This window comes from Crocodylus siamensis, chromosome 3 (assembly GCF_052110815.1).
Source record: "Crocodylus siamensis isolate JL-2025a chromosome 3, ASM5211081v1, whole genome shotgun sequence".
Lineage (NCBI taxonomy): Eukaryota > Metazoa > Chordata > Crocodylia > Crocodylidae > Crocodylus > Crocodylus siamensis.
Genome location: NC_143397.1, coordinates 171,885,127 through 171,909,614, shown reverse-complemented (window position 1 = coordinate 171,909,614; position 24,488 = coordinate 171,885,127). Strand labels below are relative to the sequence as shown.

At 38.5% G+C, this 24,488-nt stretch overlaps 1 protein-coding gene across 2 annotated transcripts; it reads right to left on the bottom strand.

The window, feature by feature from the left end:
* Window positions 1-2,368: 2,368 nt before the first annotated feature.
* On the bottom strand, window positions 2,369-24,486 carry METTL4 (methyltransferase 4, N6-adenosine). Of its 2 annotated transcripts, XM_090039760.1 has the most exons (9): window positions 24,344-24,483; window positions 22,656-23,160; window positions 20,025-20,090; window positions 19,065-19,428; window positions 16,611-16,680; window positions 13,363-13,537; window positions 12,960-13,066; window positions 12,778-12,869; window positions 2,369-3,766 (listed from the first exon to the last, which is right to left on the bottom strand). In XM_090039760.1, the coding sequence occupies exons 2-9, from the start codon at window positions 23,076-23,078 to the stop codon at window positions 3,621-3,623; spliced, it is 1,443 nt and encodes a 480-aa protein (XP_089895886.1). In that variant the 5' UTR covers window positions 23,079-23,160; window positions 24,344-24,483; the 3' UTR covers window positions 2,369-3,620. The 2 variants fall into 2 exon arrangements, 1 of the variants encoding a protein (XP_089895886.1); XR_016441388.1 differs by lacking the exon at window positions 12,960-13,066 and having other exon boundaries at window positions 3,629-3,766; window positions 12,778-12,915; window positions 24,344-24,486.
* Window positions 24,487-24,488: the final 2 nt, after the last annotated feature.

Sequence of the window (24,488 nt, the reverse complement as noted above, 5' to 3'; positions counted from 1 at the left end):
TGGACCAGGGGGTCATTTCATTTTTTAAGGCTCACTACCTTAGAAGAAACTTTGCCCAGGCCATCAGTATCACAGACCAGGAAGGTGGACCAACCCTCAAGGAATTCTGGAAGGGCTTCAACATCCTGGATGCAGTGAAGAAAATTGGAGAATCTTGGAAAGAGGTTGAGGAATCCAACCTCAGTGGTGTCTGTAAAAAACTGTCCAAAATTCATCTCTGATTTACAAGGATTTGCAGACCAAGTGGATAAAGTCACTGCTGATGTGAAGATGGCTGGCCAGCTACAGCTAGAAGCTGAAACAGAAGATGTTGAGAAGTTGCAGGCCTCTCATTGCCAGAAACTGACCAATGAAGAGCTTGTCCGTCTTGAGGAGCAAAGAAAGGCAGAAAATCAGGCCCAGATTCAAGACAGTCCTGCTCAAGGTACCATGACAACAAAGTAGATGAATGAGGTCTGCAAGCATTTGGAAGCTGCAATGACAATTTTTGAAAAAATGGATCCCAACCTCAAAAACCAACAACTTGATCTCTAATGCCCATGTGTGCTACAGGGAAATTTACAATGAGAAAAAGGGGCAGCAAAACAAACATTCCTGGATCAGTTTCTCAAAAAGCCATCAAGTGGCCCTAAGTCTCCCAAAAAATCTCCCCAAAGAAGCCCATTCCATGACCCTGGTGAAAGTGTTCCTTCACCTTCCGATTAAATAAAATTAAATAGTTGATTTAAATATGGTGTTTATGGTCATTTCTATAAAAAGTTGGGCATCAGGCCCTTGGTCAGGAAAGTAACCCCCTATTATAACATGGTTTCTATGGGAAAATCAGATTCGACTTACATGGTTTCAAGTTACAGTGCCTTTTCCAGGAATGTAACCCACTGTAAGTGCGAGAACTGCCTGTATAGCAAAACCACTACAACTTTAACACCAGATGAAGCAGTATTACGGAGTAGTTTTGCTACAGCTGTATGACTCCTGACTTGTCCACATGAAAAATCAGAATGTAACAGCTCCTGCTCTTTCCAAATATTCCCCTTCTGAAACAGTTCCAAACATATCTTGTACACATGTAAACTCCTTTGGTTTGAATGGGGACTCAGGCAGGCCCAGAGCTTAAGACCATTACCGCTCTATATGAAAATGTTGCGCTTCTAAGAGGGGTTACAAAGGCTTTAAGACATCTTTTCCTTCATATTCTGAGCTGCTATGGCCCTCTAAATTCAGGCAGCCTTAGAGAGTCCCTTAAGTGACAGTGATCTGTTATAAGCAGTCTGTTTCTTCCTTTCCAAACATTAATTTGTCTTTGCCATTCAGCTAAGTTAAAATCCTATCATAAGCTATCTCTGTAAGCAAAGGTCCTGTGATTAAGTTTTGCATATTTTTTTACATTAAAAATTAAGAGAGAACAGTTTAGCCCAAGGTACATATTTTACCTAGGTAAAATATATACATAGGCATACTACTCACAATTATTATACACTCTTAACTTTTTTGTTTAGGACTTCATAAAACTAGAACCTAATAATAATTACTACCTTTATCAGCAAAGTGTTCCTCATTTGCTATGATCAACCAGAAAGACAAGTCACACAGGCTGATGCTGTTTGCAGTTACTGTACAATTTCAAAAATAGACAGAAGGCAGGGCAGTATAACACCTTATAGCATAACTCACTCAGACAGGCATGAGCTTTCACAGGCTACAGCCTACTTTGTTAGATGCATTTACTTTGTCATAGCATCTGATGAAGTAGGCTATAGCATACAAAAAGCTCATGCCTCTCTGAACAAGACCATCTATAAGAATCCACACTACCCTGCCTTCTTCCTGACTTCAGACTAACACAGCTAACTACTACTTTTTTCCTTTAAAAAACAGGTTCATGCTGCAGATAACGTATTCTTTCCTTATGCTGTTTTCAAAAGTATTAGGGAAAAACTGTATTTTCAGTAGATAAGGTCTGTTTCTCACAAGAGACACAAGCACTTTAATAAGCATTTGATCAGACCTCTAGGGAGGAATTACATATCAGAGTTTAGAAGCAGTGGGAATGAGAAATAATGTCTTTCAAAACTGAAAACAGAGTAACAACCTTCTTACCACTTGAATTTGGAAATATTATTTCCCCTTGACAGCACGTGGTTTGAGACTGCACCCAACAACATATTTTAAAAGGCAGAACAGATATCATACAACCAGAACTGGTTTGCCTATGGATGGGATCATACCAAATATCTTTCATAATTAAAAGATACATTTTAATAAACCAAAAAATGTAAATATTAACTAGAGAAGTAAGCTAAACATTGAGTTACTGTTGTCAATTCCACTGCTGAAATAAGAAACATTTAAAAAGTAACTAGAATATAGAAGTGAGATTTCTAAATAATACACTATCAAAATAATTTATTTTCAAACGTACAAAACAATTTGTTAACATCAGGAGAGTAATTAAAAATGTAACAGCACACTAAACAACTGCAGGTATATTTAACTTGAAAAAATATATAATTTATTTTGTTCCCTGTGATAAATAATTTGAGATATATTTGATTTTTTAAGATCTCTCTTTGCTTCCAATGCTCCATATAAATAAATGGCACTAATTTGTTAAGCCAATATCTTTTCCAAAGTAAAACCTAAATGAAGGGAAGGACATATGCAGTAGTGAATCGCTCAAAAAAAATCTCATTTAATTATTGCAGAAACAGTAATAGTCAGTTCAAAGGAAAGGTTCAAAACATCTAAAACTCCGAATACATAAATTTTCTCTTACAATTTCACGTCCCATAAAAATTACAAGGAAGTGAAGCTTAAAAAATGCATAACACAGGTAATGAGCTCAAACCTTACTTTTTACAACATTTTCAAGAACACGACGAACAGATTTTTATAAAATATTTATATTGTTACACTTCTCCGTTAAATCTAATACCTTACTATGCAGAGTTTGCAAGATGTTGAGACTTTGATCATGTACAATAGATACAAAGAATTAATATCATTCATACAAAGATGGAATTAGAAACTAACAGTATCCTAAAAGCATAATTTTAAAGAGAACATGCACCAGTCAACAGTCCATGTGTCAGTTAACATAGGCATTACTCACTATTTCTAATCAGACAGAAAAATGAATACATGTTTATACTTATTTACTTCAATCTCCACGGTTTTCTGAACCCAACTCGAAGACCTACTTTCTTTCAGAAAAGATATTTAATTCTGAAGCATTTACTTCAAATGGCGTACTTTAAAAATGGTGAAATACCCTAAGATTGCACTATAGCATTTAATAAGAAGCTAGGATTTATGGGAGTCTTATTTGGGAAAAAATTAACAGCGAAAATCATTCTTTATCTATACAGCTTATACTCTGATATTTGTAAATGTTTCTCCCAGCTCAACCCACTCCATTTTGTCTTGAGAAAATCAAAATAAACACCTTGTAAAAATGAATACAGTACCATAATGCAATCAGAAGTGCAAGGATTTTAATCGAAGCTATTCTAGATCCACTTACATTGTCTTCAAATTGTCCCAGCAGCAATAAAAATAAATAAATAAAATAGGTTCTAGAGCTGGGGTGGGAGAGGAATCTTCTAATTAAGGCACAATAGTCAGTTTTCACTCTGCAAAGTAGTAAAATAATCAATGTGTTGGAATTTAAGAACCTCATTTCCCCAGCTGGTCCAACCAGGCTGCAGACTGCGAGCAAATAACTCCAAACATTCCATATCCGGCTTGATAAATTCTGTCAGAACCTCTGTGCAAAAAAATAAAAAAAGATGAAGATGAAAAACAAAAATCAATTTTCTCTGAGCTGTTGGGAGATGAAAACAGGAATGTTTCATTAAAAAAAAGAGAGACACAGCAAATTAATTCCAGGGATTTCATCAACCAGCTTGACTATTTATAGTCAGAAAGTCATTCGAAATAAGCGCCCTTGAGATTCTGAACAATAGTGTCAAAGCCTTCAACAGCCCTGATTTATCGGTTTTCATTTGGAAACAGGGAATAAGGAATTCAGCACCTACACAGGTGACGTCTTAATTTTTCAATACTGTTGTCATAACATCTCCTGAGAACTAACACAACTTTTTCCACAAAAGTACAGCATTTTCCCCCAAAATTGTAATTGTTTAATCCTTTCCCCCTAAATATCAAGTACTCCTCATTATTTATTAAGGTTGCATTTTTCTATCAGCAAGTGATCAGTGATGATGCCTTGTAAAAACATGAAGGGTAAACTTCACCTTAGTGTGGTATAGCACAGCAAAACGTAACTGAGTACAGAAGCAATATGGTAATTAATACAGACTTATTCCAGTTCAGTATGAAGACATTTCTGGAAGCACTAGAAAAGTTCTATAACACTGTTGTTTCTTTATTAAAATTGTAATCTAATATTTCTCCTGCAGTTGGACTTTTAATGCCAAATGTTAGTAAGTAGGTATTTCATTTATAATATGGGTTATTTCATTGATTGTGAGCAATGGTCTGGGGGAGGGAGACTATCTTGATTCTTTGATTTTAGCTGAAAGATAATCGAGCAAATGTGCTTTTTTTAAAATGGATTAGTTGTCAGACAGATCAATTCAGCTTGTGATTGTAAAATGAACTCAATTTCAAGGACTAAGTATAGAGATATTAAATGAAAAATAAAAAGCCTATGAAGCAAAGGCTTAAAAACGGCATAGTAATGTAGGAACAATAGCCTGGAAAACCAGTCTAGACTAAGAATATGTTCCAGCAATGTAATGTTTTGATCCTAAGACTGACTAAACCCCTTCGTTTCTCAAGAATGATTTTGCTACTTTTCCCTCAAACTCACAGGGTTTTCACACTTCTTCCTAATTCAGAAGACAGTATACATGCATTTTATTATCTAAATTGATCTCTCCTCCTGCTATCATTTCAGACAATAGAATTACATCTAATCAGCATACATCAAAGCAAGGATGGGAACAGTTTCGACTGTAATCCATTGTTTGAGTGTCAAAGTTGCCAATCAAAGTGAGATGGTTGATCTGAAGCTCTCTCATCTGTTTTAAGGTCACATCGTGAATTGTTTGTGATGCTAGACTCTGGGCATGCCCTCAAAGCTTTGGTGAAACAGTCCCCAACCTGTGGCTTGTTTGTAACATGTTGTCTGCAAAACCCTCTACCAATGTTCACAACTGCAGAAATGTTTATTTTTTTCAGTTTGACAAGGACAGCAAAGATGATGCTGACCATGCAGTGTGTTACTTGTTTAGTAATGTTGACCACTCTTCTTGTGTGGCTGCCATTCTACTTTCTTCCTTGTCTACCCTATATATTCCTCTCCACAAATATCTTAAGTCACTTGAAACTTATTCAAAGTAGTTCCCAGATGGTTTAAATTTTAGAACATCCATGTAGCACCAAATCTTTCACAAACTCACAGGAATACTCCGAGTTGCTTTTACTTTGTGCCCATTTTGCTGTTTATTTTTGTAATACCATATTTACACAAATGTATGAAGGTTTTCTACGCTAGCCAGCATAGCAAAAAGGCTCCTTGTCTTACATTTGCATACAGAAACCTCACTAAATACATTTTCTGTCATAAAAAATGCTGCCAAAATCAGCATATGCTCAATGCTGGAAACTGACTATCAAATTGATTTAAGGCAGTCAACACTGACCATAACTATAAAACACATGGCCCATATTGGGCAAACATACTGATGGGAATCTTTCGTATTTTTTTCCCTTAAAAAAAACAAAAAAATCAGGCGGGTGTTTCCTTCATAGGAAACTGGCACCAGGCCTGGAGGTACTACAACAGCAGGCCAGCACCAGGTGGGCCAGAGCCAGCCCTGACACTCTCCCCTTAGTGCCAAAAGTGCTATATTTGACCTTAGCCAAAAACATTGAGATGCTGACAGGAACCTACCACAGGAATATATTAGTGCAGCCCATCTGAACAAGATACACAGAAAGACACAGTGTGCTCAGTCCCCCTCAATGTCAACTCTTTTTCCCAGTCACAGGGATGCACTACATTGCATACATTTTGACTTCCTCTTTGCTCTCATAACTGAGCCATGCCTTTCTTTCCCATTTTCAATTATTCCTGTTTCTTCACCAGCCTTAAGTGTCTGACACACCTTACAAATGGGGCTCCAAACACAAGCAGTTCACCCAGAAACCCTTGTCACCCCCTCTGTCCTTTGCATATAATATCATGCCAAGTTTGTACTATATGTAAGTAAGTACAAAAGTGCCGCGTCAAAGTGTGTTTATGGAGTACCCATGCCAAAATTTTCAGCAGTTTCCAAGAAAGGTAAAATGTATCAATTCTGGAACAACTAAGTTTATGGGTACCCATAGTAATTTGTATATATGCAGAAGTTTGCCCCTCACTTCCATGTACTCAAGGACAGCAGGGTCTGAAAGTAAGGGTGGGGAGCAGGAGCAAAGGAGCCACCTGACTGCCCCGCCCCCCCCCCCCCCCCCCCAATTTATTTTCCTTGCTGCAGCAGTGGGAGAGGAAAAATTCAAAACAAACCTCCAATAATTAAATTATGTACCTGGAAATGTATAACAAATTTATAAATTTCCCGTAAATGGAATCTAATTTTTGGGGCGTCATCTTATATTCAAGTAAATACAGTAATTTTGCATCAGAAAATCTATTCCTTATACTAGACAGGATAGAAAGTGTAAGCTTGATGTTTGCAGAAGACAGCCTGGTAAGTATAAAACAATAAAACATACAATCTGACAGTAAACTCGCTGCACTCCAGGACGGTTTTTTGGTGTCACAAGAGTTCACCTAATTAAATACTACTTCTGCCAAATGGTGCTGGTACCACTTTGCCAAATCAAAGCCTCTAGAACCAAAAAATTGGAAGAACCTATCATTTTTTCCCAAGCACCACAACTAAAGATTTTTGTGCTCTGATTTACTAACATTTTGTCAAAGTGCTCCCAAAAAATCTATTCCACTGATCACCTAAGAAACCCCAAGCAGTAAGGTATGTTCCTTCCTAAGCAGAAGGGGAGTGAGCCCCAAGCTTTCAATGAGCTCCACAGTGCCAGACCCTGGCATTTGTGTGAAACCATGCCGACTTCAATGGGAAACCATCCATTCAGAGCTTATCACAGGATCTTAGGGGTCCTCCTCACATAAAATAAATAAATAAAGCCAAGAGCCATTTCTCATAACCTGATTAACAAACAAATAGCACCTTCCCCACCCCACGCCCCAAGAAAAGTTGCCCACAGCCCCGTCTCGCTCCCCACCCAGGCCCTGTGACTGCAAACTCCAGCACCAGGCCCCATATGCGGCCCAGGCTGGGCAGCAGCCCCAGCCCTGCCTAACTCCCTCCCTCACTATAGGGGTCTCAATTTCCTCTTCCCCACCCCACACCAGACTTACCTGCGGAGCTGCAGCTCTCCAGATCAAATGGCAGCCTTGTGCATCTGTATGTGTGCACATGCACATGGTACCCCCTGCTTGATCACCCTTCTCCCGCTCCCCGCAGCCCCTTGCAGGCAGGAACTCTGCCAGCCTAAAGGGGGAAATGCACTGTTTCCTGTGTTTTTCTCCTTCAAATGAGAAAATCCAGGTTTTACTGCATTTTTCCACTGCAAGCGGAAAACCCAGTTCCATGGTAATATGGTACAGTAGGGCCATGGTGACATTTAGCCCAAGGGATGTATTGGGGAGATGCAGGCCCCAAGCCACTTGAAAACTGAACAGACCTGATTTAATGCAACACCAGGGATAAGTCACTTCTAGCAGGGGCTGTTCATCCATGGTCAGAAAGCGGGTGACTATCAGAGACAGAGAAATCATTCCAACTTTTCTATTAATTTGGAAAGAATTAACAAGGGCTTCCATGCATCTCCTTTACCATCTCTCCCTCACCCAGAAATTCTCCTTCAGAACATGACTGTTTAGAGAAATGCAGCTGGATCATATTATATTTCAAGATAAAATCACAGTATGATTTTTCATAGCTTGGATGTGGGTATTTATATAATTGTAGCTGGCAGTAACCCTCAGTGTGATGAAAATTAGCATACAAAGAGGGCGATAATAAGACTATATTTTGTTGATGTAAAATCTAATGTCACCCATTTTCCTGAACATTAACATTTTCTATTTTAAGCTATAAATTATATAATCTATTATGATTTTATGGGCTGCATGGCTTCAGAAGGATATGTTAACACATGCTTGGGACCTGACCTGCAGACCTGGCTGAAGTTTTCCATCTGAGTAAGGATTTGAAGGATCAGGCACTTAGTAGAAAAGATAAAAATATTATTTCTCTATCAGGAATGCATTAAAAGAACAAAATACCCTGCTTTTACAGTTGCATCTATTTCCTATAAAGAGAAATAGTTGTTACAATCAATATTAGGCTAACTCAGGGATATCCAGCTTTTAAAGGGCTAGAGGCCACAAACTGTGCAGCCCCCCCTCCCCGAATTCCTGCCATGTAAGCCCCAACCCCAGGCCATACCACCCAGCTCTGCCCACAGACCCAGAAGCAAGAAGCAGGAGCTGGAGAGAAAGGAGTATGGAAAGTCCAGTGGCAGCAGCAGCAGCAGCAAGGAGCAGCACAGGAGAGTAGTAGGGCTGTGCAAAGTTTCGGTCCCCGATTCAATTCGGTGGGGATTTGGCCTGATTCTGTGGCCGAATCTCCAAATCCAGATCAAATCTCTCCGAATCAAATCCAAACCCTCTGAATCAATTCAGAGAGATTCAGAAAGATTCAGCGATTCAGACATACACAGCTTTAAATGTTTTTTTTACTTACCTCGAGGTACCTGGTGGCTCGTGAATGCTGTGACAGTGGGGCAGATGGAGCATCCCACAGGAGCGTGGGGGGCTCCCCAGAGTGCTCATTAGCAGACCCAAAGTGGACCAGAAGCACTTCCAGTCCACTTCCCAGTTCACCGCCCAGCACGTTTGGGGGGGGGGAGGGGGGGGAGCGCGCTCATGGGAGACACACCATCTGCCCCACCATCGCCACATTCATGACCCTCCTGGTACCTTGAGGTATGTAGAAAAAACATTTAAAGCTGTGCCTATGGCCAAATCGCTGATTCTCCAAATCAGCGTTGAATTTTCAGATTCGGCCGAATCAAATTGGAACAGTGATCTGAATCAACTAATTGAATCACTGTCCCCGATTTGGGTCAAATCCGAATCAAATATAGCCTGTTTTGCACACCACTAGGGAGCAGGGCCTGGATAAGAGCCAAGGGCATGAATTAACACCTCAGGGGCTGCATACAGCCTCTGACCTTTTGAAAAGCTCTGGTCCTTATCAACTAATACTTGACCCAAAATGCATGTTTAAGAACAAAACAAAACAAACCAAGAAAAAAGCAAAAATCACAAACTACACTAGCTTCAAGCTTTTTTTTAAAAAAAATAAAAACAATCCAAGTAAATGGACTGTTCTGCAAAGATTTCACATCAGTGTTTGAAACTCAAATACTAAAGCACTAGGGAAACAGATATGATACTCTTCAAGTGAAAAAGTTGCACTGATTTTTATTGTACAAGATGAAAGATGTGAAAAATACAGCATAAATAATTAGAATAAGTCACAGGATTAAAATTTGATCAATTTTAGTAAAATATTAAATCTTTTATAGCAGATGGGCCTGTATTTTCTGATTTGACTCATTTGTACTCAATGTAGGACAAGAAAAAGGTGTGTGGAGGTAGGACAAAGAGGACTTTATGCCATCTGCATCTTCTCCAGAACCCTGGGTTGACTGGGCTCCAGGTAATGCCCAGTTAACAATGGCCACATGCCCTATTCTACCAATAGGATACAAAGGTGGCATATGGAAGCTTTATCCAGGAATACTTCTAAAATATGGTCCAATGGGCTGCTATGGGAGTGGGGTATCCTCTGGACTTCCAGAATATGACCATGATTTTTTGCATCTTACTGCACAGGCACACTTTGTATAGTAATACCATTTCTAACATGTAAATATGGCTAAAAAACTAACTTTAATGACTGGGGGAAGAAATAGGATATCACAAGAAGAATCTACATAAAATACTATGGGGGAGTGCTTGAAATTCACATTTTTTCAATGCCTTCCATGTAGTAGTGTGTCATCTAAATTTTTAACAGCAACAATGAATTGAACTAGGAAGAAAACCTGCTGTTACTTGAAAACCACAAGTGATAAAATTTAATTTTAAAGTATTTGCATAAAGCAGTTTAAATACATTTACAATGACATATTAAAAATGTGAGCAGTAAGCACAGAACATGCATCATCAGAAACCCTGACAGTCATGATTTCATAGTTGTATGCACTGCAGGAACCTGAATGTCTCTTTTTGATGGCTTACTTTAATTTGCATCTTCCCTTTCCCTCAGAGATAAATTGTTATAATCAGTCAATAAATGGCTACATGTGTACCAACATACAGAAATTATAGTAGTAACAAGAAATAAGTGCCAAACAAGATCAGTAAATACTAATATTTCTGGCACTGTTGCTACTTAAACAAAACATAAAGAACATGTATGACTCATCAAGTTTCCTTCTCTCCCATTCCAAAAATTCAAGCTTCTGTTGTCTAAAATAGTCTAGGAGTGGAGATCAGCTGCTCACGGCTGGAAAATCTAAAATACTACTTTAAAATAATAGTGATAAGCCTTTCCAATAAGGTCTGGGCATCACTAGTATCTTCTGACAGAGTCAACAAATTTACTAGTATTTTGACTCCGTGACTATTCTGAGACTAACCTTTAAATATTGCAGATATACATGTACATTAAAAATGGATGCAAGTCACATGCTACACAGTGTTTTCCAGCAACAAAACAGATACAGTATCAACAGTAGGTGTTCAAGTCTAAAGCAAGAAGCATACAGATGAAAGGGAGAGCCCAACAAGGCTTATTTGATCGACTTTAACTGGTTGTGCCAAGTATCTAGGTTTAACATCCCTTTTTCTCTACCAAGTACAATATTTTCTAAGCCAAGCCATGGATCACCATTTACACATAATTATTTCCGAAAGTAGTTTCTCTATTATGCATCAGACAAATAGTATCACAGAGCTGAAGCAACAGTTCTGTGAATGAAATCCTAGTCAATATATACAAATAACTGTGTCACCATGCTGTGCCGTTTGGCTGTAAGACCACTTATGTATCCAGACCTTTTGTACCCTTGCCTGTTACTGGGCTGGAATGAATTACCAACAGCAGATTCTGATGAGACAACATTTCTCTATCTGCATTTAGAGGACAGTGGACTGAACTTCTTTCTTTCTCTCTCTTTCTTGTGTAGTGCCACTAGCTGGGGTCTTCTTTGAGAGCTTACTGCATACTTCACCAAGTAAGAGATACTACTTGTTTTGCATTGCTAGCCACATCAAGAACTCTCCAAGTTTCTTCCTCATGCTGCACAAATTTCCTGTTTGTTTCTGAGTGACCCGCTAGACTTGGTTTCAATATATAATGTCTTAAGATATCACAGCACTTCCAACAGTGGAGATTAGCTTGAGGCACTCTCTTTAATTATCCTGAAACACAAACACTATGACTGGTGTTAGGGCATGGCTAGGAAGCGTTCCTAGATTCAAAGCTTGCTTATATATTTATTTAGGTTATTAAAAACAGTGCCTAATTATTACTGGTATAAGGAACAGTACATACTAATAACACAAAATTAAACCACACAAATAACTCCAAAATGAACGCTTCCAAATCTCCCTCTCAGACAGAAGTACAAAGAGAGTTCAGGCTAGCATGACATCTAAGCCCACCCTGTTCTTCCAGCACAAAGAGATGTTCCACAATAAGTATAAAGCTCACTTGTGCAGACCCCTGGGCACAGATTTAAAAGGGCTAAAATTACAAGGAAAAAAATCCCAGATCAGTTTATAATTGTGTCAATTTTTAATTGTAGAATATTACCACCTGCCTTTTCTCGAGTCCAATACTACCTACCCAGCATAAGAGAGAAAGGGTAAGCCAGGGGTTGCTTTGGTTCCTTAATGACAAGGAACTGGCCCAAGACTAAAAAGAGCTTCCACATGAATGAAAGACCACCTTCAATCTCACCACCTGCCATTCCAAGAGCAAAAAGCACTTTTTAGATCTGCCCATTCTCACACACAGCAGTGTGTACATTAATTTTTTTAAGTGTCTTTAAACCGGTGAAAACCAAACATCACACTGCATATATAATTCTCTCCCTTGGTGAAAAAAAAAAAGAAAGACTAAACCAAGCATGATACATGTAGTCACATTGCTTCAGAAACCACCAACCACCATTTTGCAATATTAAAATGAGGAGGGCAGTATAAGAACCAATATGGAAGAGTCATCAAAGCAAATTATTGTCAGTGCAGACATCTATATTGTATATTCCTCACCAGGAATGTTCTTTACCTCACAAAACGTAGTACAGTCTTACACAAATTGAAAGAACAACTCAATATTGCTGTAACTACAAACTACAATAAATACATATATAAACAAACAAATAAATAAAACAATTTTTAAGACCTCTGTTCAACTCCTAACATCCACTTAAGTACATAAAATTGCCAGGATTTTCAGAGATGTTTCAGTATGCCAGCAATCTGCAAAAATTCTACTAACTGCAATAACCTGATAATTGTTAAAATCAATTAATCTATTAGATGTGGGTATATATGGGCTTAGATGCATAACTTTAGACATCCAAGTTTGAAAATATGGGCCTACAGAAACATTATATCATACAGCGGAGATCCCAAGAACATACCAGCAAGAGGAGGTTTATGTGAATGAAGAGTGCAGGGTACGCTGACAATTAATTTGTGGTCTGGAATTGAAGGCTCTTCTACTTCTGATTTCCTGTTGCATAAATCAGAGTATTACCACAAGAATGGCATATGCAGACCTAGCAACCCAAAAAATGTACTTTTAAATACCAGCATCTCATACCTTAATGACAAATCCACATTTCCTTGAACTCTCCCTAATACAAGAACTTCATAGGGCTTCTTGTGGGAAGAATCTAGTGGAAATATAAATTCTCCAGATCTGGTAATCTGATACAATGGGATTCAAATACATTTTGCATAAGTCTCAGGATAAACCAGGTAAATATTTCTAATTAGTTATTTATGCTCTCATATCTTTCTAATTAGTTATTTTTTTCCACTAAAAATGAAGATATAAAAATATCATGTCTGCTAAGAAACTACCCATATTAAATAGGAAAAATAAAAAACCTAATTGTAAATGACAGATAAACACCAAAATGTGTAGAAAAGCATCATATCACATTGAGTTCCACTCCCCTTTCCCACCCAAAGAAAAGCAATTAAACAGTTTCAGAACTTACTTTTACCCAGTGCCACTCAGCAAGGGTTTTAACAGACCAGTGAGGATAGAGTTCATCTTTAACAAAACGTAGATGCTTCTGTCTATTGGTCACCCATGTGACCACAAGACAATTTGGAACAGCTAGTGCTGATATGGGAATTTGCTTGATTTGCCAGGGAGACAAGTAGCTGTATCTGTGTTGGTATATTCAGAGAATAAGTTAGCAAATACAAAGCTAATATTAAATTATATATGTGAACACACACATGTGCACATATACACACATGCACACTTACCCACCCGCCCCCGCTCCCTCCAGTGGAAAAGGCTGTATACATTTCAAGTCTGAAACTCTGCTTTATTTCCACATATACAGAGAAACTATGAGCCAAGAGTGACATCCAGTGGCAAATCTCTTGGATTTGTAAATTCACTAGTGTACTTTTTTAAAAATTTAGGGGGCATCATCTTTTCCCCATCAACATAAATTAGGCATTTAAGAATTTTTACTTTTAAAGATGATTACTTTTTATACACACAGTTGTTTACAATTCCACACTCCTATTTGTATATTGCAAAAATGTTATTTGATAAAAAAGAACAGCTTATATTTTTTGTTACTTCTACTCCTATCAGTACCATGCTATTCTTCACCCTTTAATGGAAAAACCTGCATGTGGATGAAAATGCCAAATGAAACAAACACACATGCAAGAAAAACAACAGTTTGATGGGCAAGTTAAAAGTTAAAAGAGAGCAACTGCTTCTTACACAATATAAAAGTCATTTATTAATTTAAACTAGGATTGTCATTAGAGATTCTCCAGAATCCCGAGTGAGCACCTTAACTATTAAGCTATTGGATGAAAGAGGCTCCTCCTCCTCCTTGCTGTATTTTGTGTGGAGTTACCTATGCTCTCAGAACTTTTCTTGTATTGGATGCCAGAGATTAAAAAAGCATTTCCCCATTCCATCTGTGAATCAGGAGGCGGCTTCGGGATAAACTAGACACCCAGTTGCTTAGCGCTATTAATTTAGGGCACAACCAGCAATAGGTATTTAGGCCTAAACAATTTTATTGGTGGAAATGAAGGTACCTAAAAACGGGACACCTGCAGGGTTAGGTGGCAGTAGAGTACGGAGACCGAAGATCTAAATTTTGGAGGTAAGTGCCTAAAGAAGCAGCTAACCAACTAAGTCATTTGGAGGAGGTAGCTCCAAGGTCCTCATTAAGATGCTCAAACCCCACTTGACAGGATAGTTATGCAAGGACTGAAGAAAGAAAAAGGTAAGGAAATTCCTAACCATCACAGAAGTCCTGGTCCAGCTTCCAACTCAAAAGTTTAGCAATACAAGCATTATGAAAGAGATTTGCTTCCAAAGAGATATGATAAAAAGGTGTATGTGTGTGTTCTTAAATGGTGGTATCAGGAGATTCCATCAAATTAAATTGAACTTTGTAAAGATCCTTAGCTAAGACTACCTTTTGCCCACAAGACCATTTGCACATTTTTTCATATAAATAACATACGAAATTGCACGTAGCATCTTGGCATTCCTAGTGTTTGAAACTGACCACACAGTTAAATGTGTGTTCCAGGTAACTGATTTGTAACCTCTGGCATCCCAAGAAACATGCTCTACACCAAGTGATAAATCAGTTTCAAAATACCAACTTGTACTACATTTAGAAATAGAAATAACTGTCTTCCACTTTGACAGAGAGATGTTTTCTGCCTGGTAAAGAGAAGGGGTAAATAGGACATTGTCCGTATTACTTGATTAAAAATAGAGGAGAGTGTAAATGTCTATTTAAAAAAAACAAAAGAAACACAGCACTGCCACTCTTTCCAATGAAGCCCAACACTAACTGTGCTATGAGTCTTTTTTTTTTTTCAAATAAGGTACAATCATAACTTTGACCACAGTAGGACAGACATCTTACTCACAGGCATACTTCGCTCAAAGTTGAAAGTTGAATGCTATACATACAGATACAGATAAGTGAAATTTTCAGGGCTGCATGTGCTTCTGCATGTATTGTCTGGTGGTGTAAGTTGAAGGCTGAATATGCTCCAGGAGAAGAGTCTGTGGCTCTGCTTGGGCTTTTGATGCTTGAGTGAGCTACCACAGTTACTTTTTATGTGGGTTACATAATAATCTAACCCTTTAACATCAGAAGAGGGTTTTTTTTTAATAACAGGCTTCCAGATTTATTGTACAAGAAGTATATCAAAATTTACTTTGAAAAGTTTCAAGGTCAAACAATCACAATTCTGTGGTAGCCAATGAAATTCCATCAACATAAAAGTGATACAATTCAGTGGCAAAAGAGGCCTATAAAACTCTAAAAACTTTACAAACTAAAGTCACCTATACAAGTGACAGACCTCTGTTCCAACGCATCCTAATTAGCACACAGAGCAGACTTGATTAATCGAGGCTGCTGGAACGTGTTAATTAGCGTGCTCCAGCAGCCTCCGCGTCACATGTATTTAGCACCCCTGTCTTTTAAAATGCTGGCAGGGGTGCTTTAACAAAAGCTCAAACAAGATTTAGTTAAAGAGCTCCTGTTACCATTTTGAAGCGCAGGATGCTGAATACAGATGACATTGTGGGCGAGCCACTCTAAAGCACACCCCCTTCCCCAGCATCCCGCAGCACATGTACAAATGCCCTAAAGTGTTTAGCAGCAGATCTTATCACAGCTGAAAATTTCACAACTATTATCACTTTGCTATTTCTACCAAACAGGCAGAAAAAACAACCTTGCAAAAAAATTCTGAAGTTTCTACAATAGGCTCCGATCCTGCAAATATTTACAAACTGATTTCAACTGCCTTATGGTAGTAAGGTCAAGCATAAGTAACTGCAGGATCAGGGGGTCTTAAAGTATACATGACTTCAAACTTGCTAGTTAAAACATATCTTGAATCCTCTCATGGATCAAGTAATTTAAGAACTAGTCCTGAAAGCACTTTGGGAACTGCTTACCTTGAAGTGTGAGTGGTGACAGTGAAATAACATTTGACTGTATGTATATAAAGTTAGGCCCTTTTTTACTGAATAAACAGTGCAGTCTGCCCCTGTATGTGTGTTGGATTGAACCACAATTCTAAGATATCAATTGCATCGATGTGGAGAAAAGGCTTACAAAATCTGTAGGAATGCGCCAATTAAAAAAAATAAGAAAAAGAAAAAATGTTTGTTTGTAGGTAATATTATATATATATATATATATATATATAAATTTAGATCTAAAATTACCGGTTACTTCTTTTAACAGATTTGTTTGCCCACGGTGGGTCTATCACGATTACATCATATTTTTTCTTGTCTAAAAAAAGAAAGAATTGAAAAACATTAGTTTTAAGAGAAAACAAAAGCTAAAATCGATATCCAAAATTATATCTTATGCAGCTCAAAGGGAAAAATTCCCTTACCATTAACATAATAAACTGAAAAACTCAACTGCTTTTTGTTACTTCAGATGGCTTGTTGAAAACAATTTTTAGAATGAAATGAAGAAAACCAATCATCTGATCAGCACTTTTAGACCCTTTTTTTTAACTTTTTAAAATGATTCACTGGGTCCAAAATTAAATACCAAATCAGAATGAGTTAAAATCATGTTCAATAGTCTGAAATATCAGTTATGACTGCATTGGCAATTACTTCTCATGCATGTGCGTGTCTCTTGTAGGTGGCATAAGAAGAAAAAAAAACCCTTAAAAATTCAGGTAATTTTAGATCTCTGTATGCCAAAGTTGCCTTGCACTACAAAACTATATTCAGGTAAGACAACCTGTGAGAGATGCTGTGTATTCAAGAGACACACAAACATGAGCTGTTCAGAGTAGAAGGTCACATACAGCAGAACGATGCAACTAATTTCACAAAAATGGTTTCTATTCAAACAGTGAGTGGTTAACTATAAAAGGTATCCCACATGTGGCCAGATTCTGCTAAATTCTATGTTAATAAAATAGAGAATGGGAGATTTGAGGTAAACAAAACCTTGAGATTATATGTTAGGATTAACATTCACTATACAGAGGCCACGTAGAAATTCATAACCTACTGCCTGAAGTTCCAGAGTAGCAAAACAGTACTACAAATACAGCAGCAATTTTAAGTTTGATTTAGACTTCCTTGCTCTTTCAGGAAAGTGAAAGCAGTAAGCCACTTTCTTCAACACAGCTACAGCTTGACCTTACATTGTCAGAACAGAACTATAATTGTTAAGCAAGTTTCTAGCACTTGCATATCTTTCCAATTAAAACATGGATGTTTCTTTTTAAAAGTTTAAACACAGAATAATAGACAATGGAAAATAAATTTAATTGTCAAACCTTGGGTAATAAATTAAAGCCCAGATAGTTTACAGGTTTGGTGCTAGACAGGACAGAATTAACGCTAGAAAAAATATTGTTCCCTTGTGTTTAAATACCTTATCATACTGATGTTTTAAATGATTCAGGCAGGATTAAAGAAAGCACAATTTCAATATTAGATGGATTATGGAAGAAGTGCAGAAATAAACAGAGTGCGCAGCTCATTAAAGAAAAGTCTACTGTGTTTTATATAAAACACTACAGCTGCATTTTTCAAAACAGCATAAGAGAGTTGTCTGTCTTACTCCTGAGGTTGGGCACCTAATGTGCCTACCTAGACTCCTCTGAAAAATCCCAGCAGAGCTGCAGGAAGAGCACCACACTATCAAACACCAAGCTGAATAGAGTTGCAGACACTATGGAGGGTAAGATTAGGATTCAAAATGACCTTGATAAACTGGTAAACTATCTGAAATTAACTGAGTAAAACTCAGTAAGGACATGTGAAAACTGGAATTATTTAGTCTAGAAAAGAAAAAACAAAGAGGATTCAATAACAACCTTCAAGCATCTGAAGGGCAGTTTACAAAGAGATTTGAGACATGCTTTTTTCTCTGGCTTCAGGGAACAGGACAAAGGATAAATCTTACATTTCAATAAATGAAATTTAGGCTGGATAGTAGGAAGAGCTTTCTAACGATGAGGCTTGTAAAGTATTAGAGCAGATTACCTAGAGAGACTGTGGCATCATTATCCCTGTGAATTTTTAAAAGCATGCTAGACAAATATTTGCACAAAATGTTTAAAACAGTGATTCTCATCCAGGATGCTGCACAGTCTTGGGGTGCCTTGAGATCCTTCCAAAGGTGCTAGGGGTGCCAAATAATGTTGGCACTGTTAGGTGTGTAAATGTGATTTAAAAGATCCAATCAGAAATTTCAAATAGGAATCCAGAGTGTTAAAAACACTGTGCTCTGTTGTGACCTTTCTGATTTTTCTGTCACAAAAAAATTGCTCTATTATCTTTCCATAGTCAAAAAATGAGTGAAATCTAAGAGACTGCATTTTCTGAGGGATGCATTGAGTCTAACAAGGGGTGCCTTGAGACCAAAAAAAAGGTTGAGAGCCACTGGCTTAAAAAATCCTGCCTTGAAAAGGGGGTTAGACTAAATGACCTCCTGAGGTCCCTTTCAGACCTACCTTTCTATGGTTCTTCTAGTAACAGCTTGCTACTGTTTTCCCTACTAGCAGTTCTTGGGCCAATATTATGATCCCACATTAAGATTATTATTTGAATGCTGGCTCAACAAGCAATATATCCCATCAATCAGCAGGCTATGGGCCAATGACCACTAAAAACATACTTTTGATGAATAAATATACTTACAATCCAGAAGTGGTTTCATGCATGAAATATCAGATAAAAGGAAGCTGCTTTTTGGAGGCACCAGATATTTCTGCCCCATTAAATTCAGTATCTTTGCATAACTTGTCATGTTTTCTGTAACACATGACAGCAGATCCTGCTCTGGAATGGTCACTTCAGCTGTCATTTGTATAATTTGATGGGCATTTTCATTCACAGAGGGAAACCGCTTTGCCATTTCACATAATTCAGCTAACCCACAGCCAATATGTTCCATAATAACCTTCTTGCTGCAACTTTGTTCTGCAGATATAGATTGAAGGAAACCACTTTTGAACCCTTCTTGGACTATACTTGTAGAACCTTCCCAAATCAGCCCTCTAATCTGTACAGGAAAAAATAATGTAAGGAAAAAGAAATAATACAGTAATGATTACCACCAACACCAGCAAAAAGGAATGCAAACATAGACCACAATTCAATATATTTCAAACAAAAATAACATCATTGTTGGAAATCACAGCTTTAAATCTAAATCAAGGTTTAGACTAATACATTCCTGACACCGGAAGCAGATTACAAATGTAAGATGCTAAAGGGCCAGTAATAGTCTCCCCGGTAGAAGCAAAATATAAGAGAGCCTTTTGTTGGGGGATACAGTATACTACCTAACTAATGTCATGAGAACAGTTCACTTTGTTGGTTTCAAGCCTTAAAACAAGTATCAGAAGCATTTTCCTGCAGTTATTTCCTGTGTTGGATGTTTAGCTAACCAGAATGTTAAAGGTACTATGTGAAATCAGTTCTAGCTCTCTGAAAAGTATGTTACCTTCTGAAATATAATTTATTTTATACATGCAAGATAACATAAAACATTCACAACATTCCACCTTTGTTAGGGAACAGAGATCAAATTTCTATTAATGTAATCAGCTCAACATATAAGACATGTATTCATGTATAACTTTTCTTCCAGCTTACCTTTGTATGGTATTCTAAAGCATCCAGTTCACCTTGGTTGAGCCCACTATGCTTTCTTTTACGTGTCTGTAGAATGCACAAATGAAATTTAAAAAAAAAAAATCAGATGTGCTACTATGTGGCTAAATTATATAATGATAATGTACAGAGTTCTTCAAAACTGGAAGACATTTGCCATGACTTTCCCCTTTTATTTTCAACTAAAGTACTGGAATCAATATTGTCAATACGAACTGTCAGAATGATCATATCACATCTAGGTTCTTGTAGAAGGTATATACTTCCCCATGCTATGAAATGACTTCTATGATATGCCACAGCTCATGTTAACTCTAAGTTAGGCAATTGCTAGAAGTTACAGGTTCAGTTGTAAGGCTGGTGGCAACAAGAAAAGTGCCATCTATTTTCTCAGGGTTACAGTTATTCCTTTAGGTAATAAAATACATACACAAGATGTAAATGGAAGAGAAGCACCTCATATTTCTGTACTAGAACTGACCTAGGACAAATACATTTTTGTAAAGCCATATTAAAAAAAAATCAAATATAGAGGTGGAGCAGTAATACAATATTTACACCTGAGATTTTTTTTCCAACTCATTAAATGGAGTGCCATAATGCTAGCACAGCCTAGAGTGGATCACTTTTCCCCTCTTCACCTTTTTCAATAATATAGCATTGAAAGACTATATAGTATGTAATGTTATATATTTATGAAGAATACTACATATCTGGGGAAACACATAAGAGTTCTATATATAATAAAGGTAAGCAAATATTATAAAAATAACAAAGGGCCAGAAAACTGATGGGAAATAAATGGTACTTTTGTAGGTCACCAGATCTGCTCCATAACTGCTTTTTTGTACAAAATGAATATGTATTTCATATGGTGAGCTGAATTCTTCCCTCATGCATACACCAGTAATACAACTGTGATGTTTCATTTGCTGAATCTTGAAATCTGATTATGCAGTAACCAGAAAAAGCTTAACTTTCATATTTAAGGCAGACTTTGTAAAGCTGTTAGCAAAGACCTGGCACAGTTATAACAAGTGTAGGCTGGAGCTATGTGACAGACCTAAGGTAGCAAGGGAGGGTCACCAGGCTGCTTAAACAGACTGATGCAACCTAAGAAAGCAAGGAACTACATTTATATTTCAAAGCAAAACTTGTAAGAGGCAAGAGACTAGAATACATGAGAAGAGGCAGAGACGCTGAACATGAGAATCATGAGGGGTATGCAATACATGATGGACGTAAAAAGCATGTTACAGTCAAGGCACCCAAAGGGGAGAAGAAAGAGCAGACTCGCCTATAAACATGCAGGCAAAGATGAGGCTTGTGGGATTGCCCTCACCAGCTAAGATCTGACCTGCAGTCCCCCAGAAAAACTCCTGAACACCTGGCTGGACTACCTAAAACTCATGCAAAGTTTCCGTTGCATCTAAAATGTGTGCTGTTGCTGTGTCTTATTTTGTAGTGTCAACGTATGCAAGGCTTTCTGTTGTTTTTTTTCATTTTAAGTTAGGCTAAATTGTGTGTGCTGTCACTGCATCTTACTGGGCTGCCTTAGCTTAGGCAGAGTTTTTCTGTTGTTCTTTGTCACATACTTGGAATTGCAAATTGCTGTGCTCAATAACCACTCTTTTCAGAGAATGAATTATTCTTGTTCAAGCATTATGAATTTAGTGCCACTACCTAAAGTCTATTGTGAAGTGTGGTAACAGAGCTAACTATAATTTTAAAAGCAACAATTGGATTTCTAAATTGAATCTGTTTAATCCAGAAGTCATTCTAGAATGCTCAGTTTAATGTTACAGAATCACGTCTTTGAATAAGATTCCTGAAAACCTGGAGTTTCCAATAGAAACCTCTTTTTGCAGTCACAACTTCCCTAAAAATGCTCTTCTGAGCTGCAACTCTTCATGCCAAGTTTCAGTACACTAAACATTCCATTTTAGCTCAAGAAAATGACTGCATGTGGAGAACAGAAAAAAAAAGATGGCCCAAATCCTCAATTCTTGTATAGCAGCAGGGCTCCACTGAAATGTGTGAACCTACACTGGCCAAGGATCTGAACTCATAGTTCTATTATAGCTGTATGATTTTGGGAAGGGAAGAGGAATTGGGAGGAAAGTGCGGAAGCAGCAACAATTCATAACAAAAGAAATTAACAATTTACATGGAATGTTGTCCTTCAGGAACTTTGAAAACTTTAAAAATAAAAGAGCCAAGCTTCAAAAGTCATTTTCAAGCTTGCTGGCTAGGCATCTACTTATCATTTACTGCCTGGTTTTCAGAAACACCAAAACTCGCACTGACGCAAGCTGAGCACCCCTCAAAATCAGACTTTTCAGATGGCTGCTAAATAATGCACGATTACTGGTTTTCAAATATGGTCACGAATTACTATCAAGAAGAGCCCAGATCTTTCCAAGCTACAGAAGTCCTTACTAATAGCTAGACAAAGCTTTAGTTTTGCAGATATCTTCACTCTGCTGGAGACTGCTGTAGATGTGCTCCTCTGAGTCCAACCATTTGTACTGAAAAAATTTTCAAGAAAGTATCACAGCAGACTGCTCAATGCAGTTTGTTTGTTCATAGCTCATTTAATTCTGTTGGCCATACCTTTCTTACACTGGCAACAGAATCTGCAACATCGCTCCTGGCTCCTCCTTCCTGCTCCGCTCCATTGGTGTTGTCCTTTAGCCCTGTGTGACCAGCCTCTAGGTTTCTTTGTTGTGGTTTCTTTTGGGGAAATGCAACAATATGCGGTTTAAAGACTTGAAAGAACTCATCCCGAAACACATATCGTGTGTGGGGGATTTCAACTGCTCTTTCTACAGTAGCTCCAAGCTCAGGAGCAGGTACATCAACAGGAGAGGATATACTGGTAAAGCAGGAAGGAACAACAGGATTCACAGAAGAGGTGGAGGTAATGGGAGCCTCATCAGGGAGTTGGGAAGAGTGACAGAGCTGGTAGCCAGCCTTGTTGATAAAAGAAAGATGATCCAGTAGCCATCCAGCTGACAACCGATGCACCACAGACATCACAACCTTCTCCTTTCAGGAAATATCATCGTCTTGGAGGAACTGGAACCAATATTCATACTCTTTTCAGTTTAGACTTTTCCTATAGTAAACAAAAAAGCATATTCCTTAGAGCTATAACTACTTATTTAAATAATATCCAGGGCTTATCAGGCAGTTCAAACACAATAAGATACTCTCCTGCTTTGAAAAGTCTGCTCCACATGCTAAAGTTAACAACTCAAGGGAATTTTTTTTACCTTCCTGTGATACTCAATGTTACATTTATTTTCACATGGGATTTTAAATGGGATGCATCTCCTATACAATATGACACTTGGCCTTACTTCAGGATTACTCATTGATTAAGTGACGTAAAATGAGTTTGTGCCACAACAGCATGAAAGAAAACTGGCTACATGCCAAACATGTTTTTTTGGTTACTTTTCAGTGTTACTATTGTACCTTTTGATTACAAGTTACAGAGATTCTGTGCATTTCTCGTAACTTTCAGGGAGGGACGTCTCCGCACCCCCGAGATGCAACAGCTCATTCTATCCCTAATGACGGCACAACCGAGCAACATCAGCATTTGGGCAAGCATCTAGGGCCAGCTATACTGATCTCCAGATTTCTTGCTTTTGTGGCAGCCTAAGAACTCCTTCCTGGGCTTTTCTAAGGCAGTGTAGACATAAACCTTATAAGCAGTGGTGTTAACCCAAGGGGAAGGCAATCATTTCAGGCAGAGGGCCACTTACTGAGTTTTAGCAAGCCATCAAGGGCCACATGACAGGCAGCCAGGGGCAGATAAATATTAATTTTTTCAATTTTGGGGAGGCTAGTATGGCCTGGTGGGCTGCATTTTGCCCACCCTAGTGCTAACCCCTTGCTTCCTGCCAGCCAGATGGACCGTGCCCACCCATCCATCAGTCAGATCTGGCTGGCGGTCCCAATCTGGCATCTGGGGTGGGCACCATTTGGCCATGCAAAGGCAGCAGGGGGAGCTGACCTGCCCCAACTCAGCCCAGCAGGGGAAGAGGGCACGGCTTGGGCCCAACCTGGCCCTGCAGTGGGGGTGAAAGGTGTCGTGGCCCAGCCCAAAAGGAGGCATGCCAGCCCCAACTTGCATGGGCTGAGCAGCAGAGGCGGCTGGGTTCCTCGCTCCCTGGCCGTCTCCGTGGCTGCCCACCCCACCGCCAGCCCCTCGCTCTGCTGCGCGGAGGTCACCCGGACTGCCCGCAGCAGCAGGAGCAACAACATCCCCCACACATTGGAACAGCCCGCACCTGCGCTGGGCGCAGCCATCTTGCTATACAGCCCCCAAAACCGCTCCCCGACATCACATCCGGGGAAGCCTGTCCAGACTCTCCGCACCACACAGCGGAGGCGGAGACGGTGCCCGGCGGTTGGACGCCAACCCGTCCGTCAAGA

Coding starts and splice junctions, on each gene's coding strand:
- METTL4 (XM_090039760.1), bottom strand. CDS start 23,078: ATGTCTGTGGTGCATCGGTTGTCAGCTGGATGGCTACTGGATCATCTT. Junction 19,429..20,024: donor CTTTAGAATACCATACAAAG/GTAAGCTGGAAG, acceptor TTTCCTGTACAG/ATTAGAGGGCTGATTTGGGA. Junction 13,538..16,610: donor TCTGTTAAAAGAAGTAACCG/GTAATTTTAGAT, acceptor ATACCAACACAG/ATACAGCTACTTGTCTCCCT.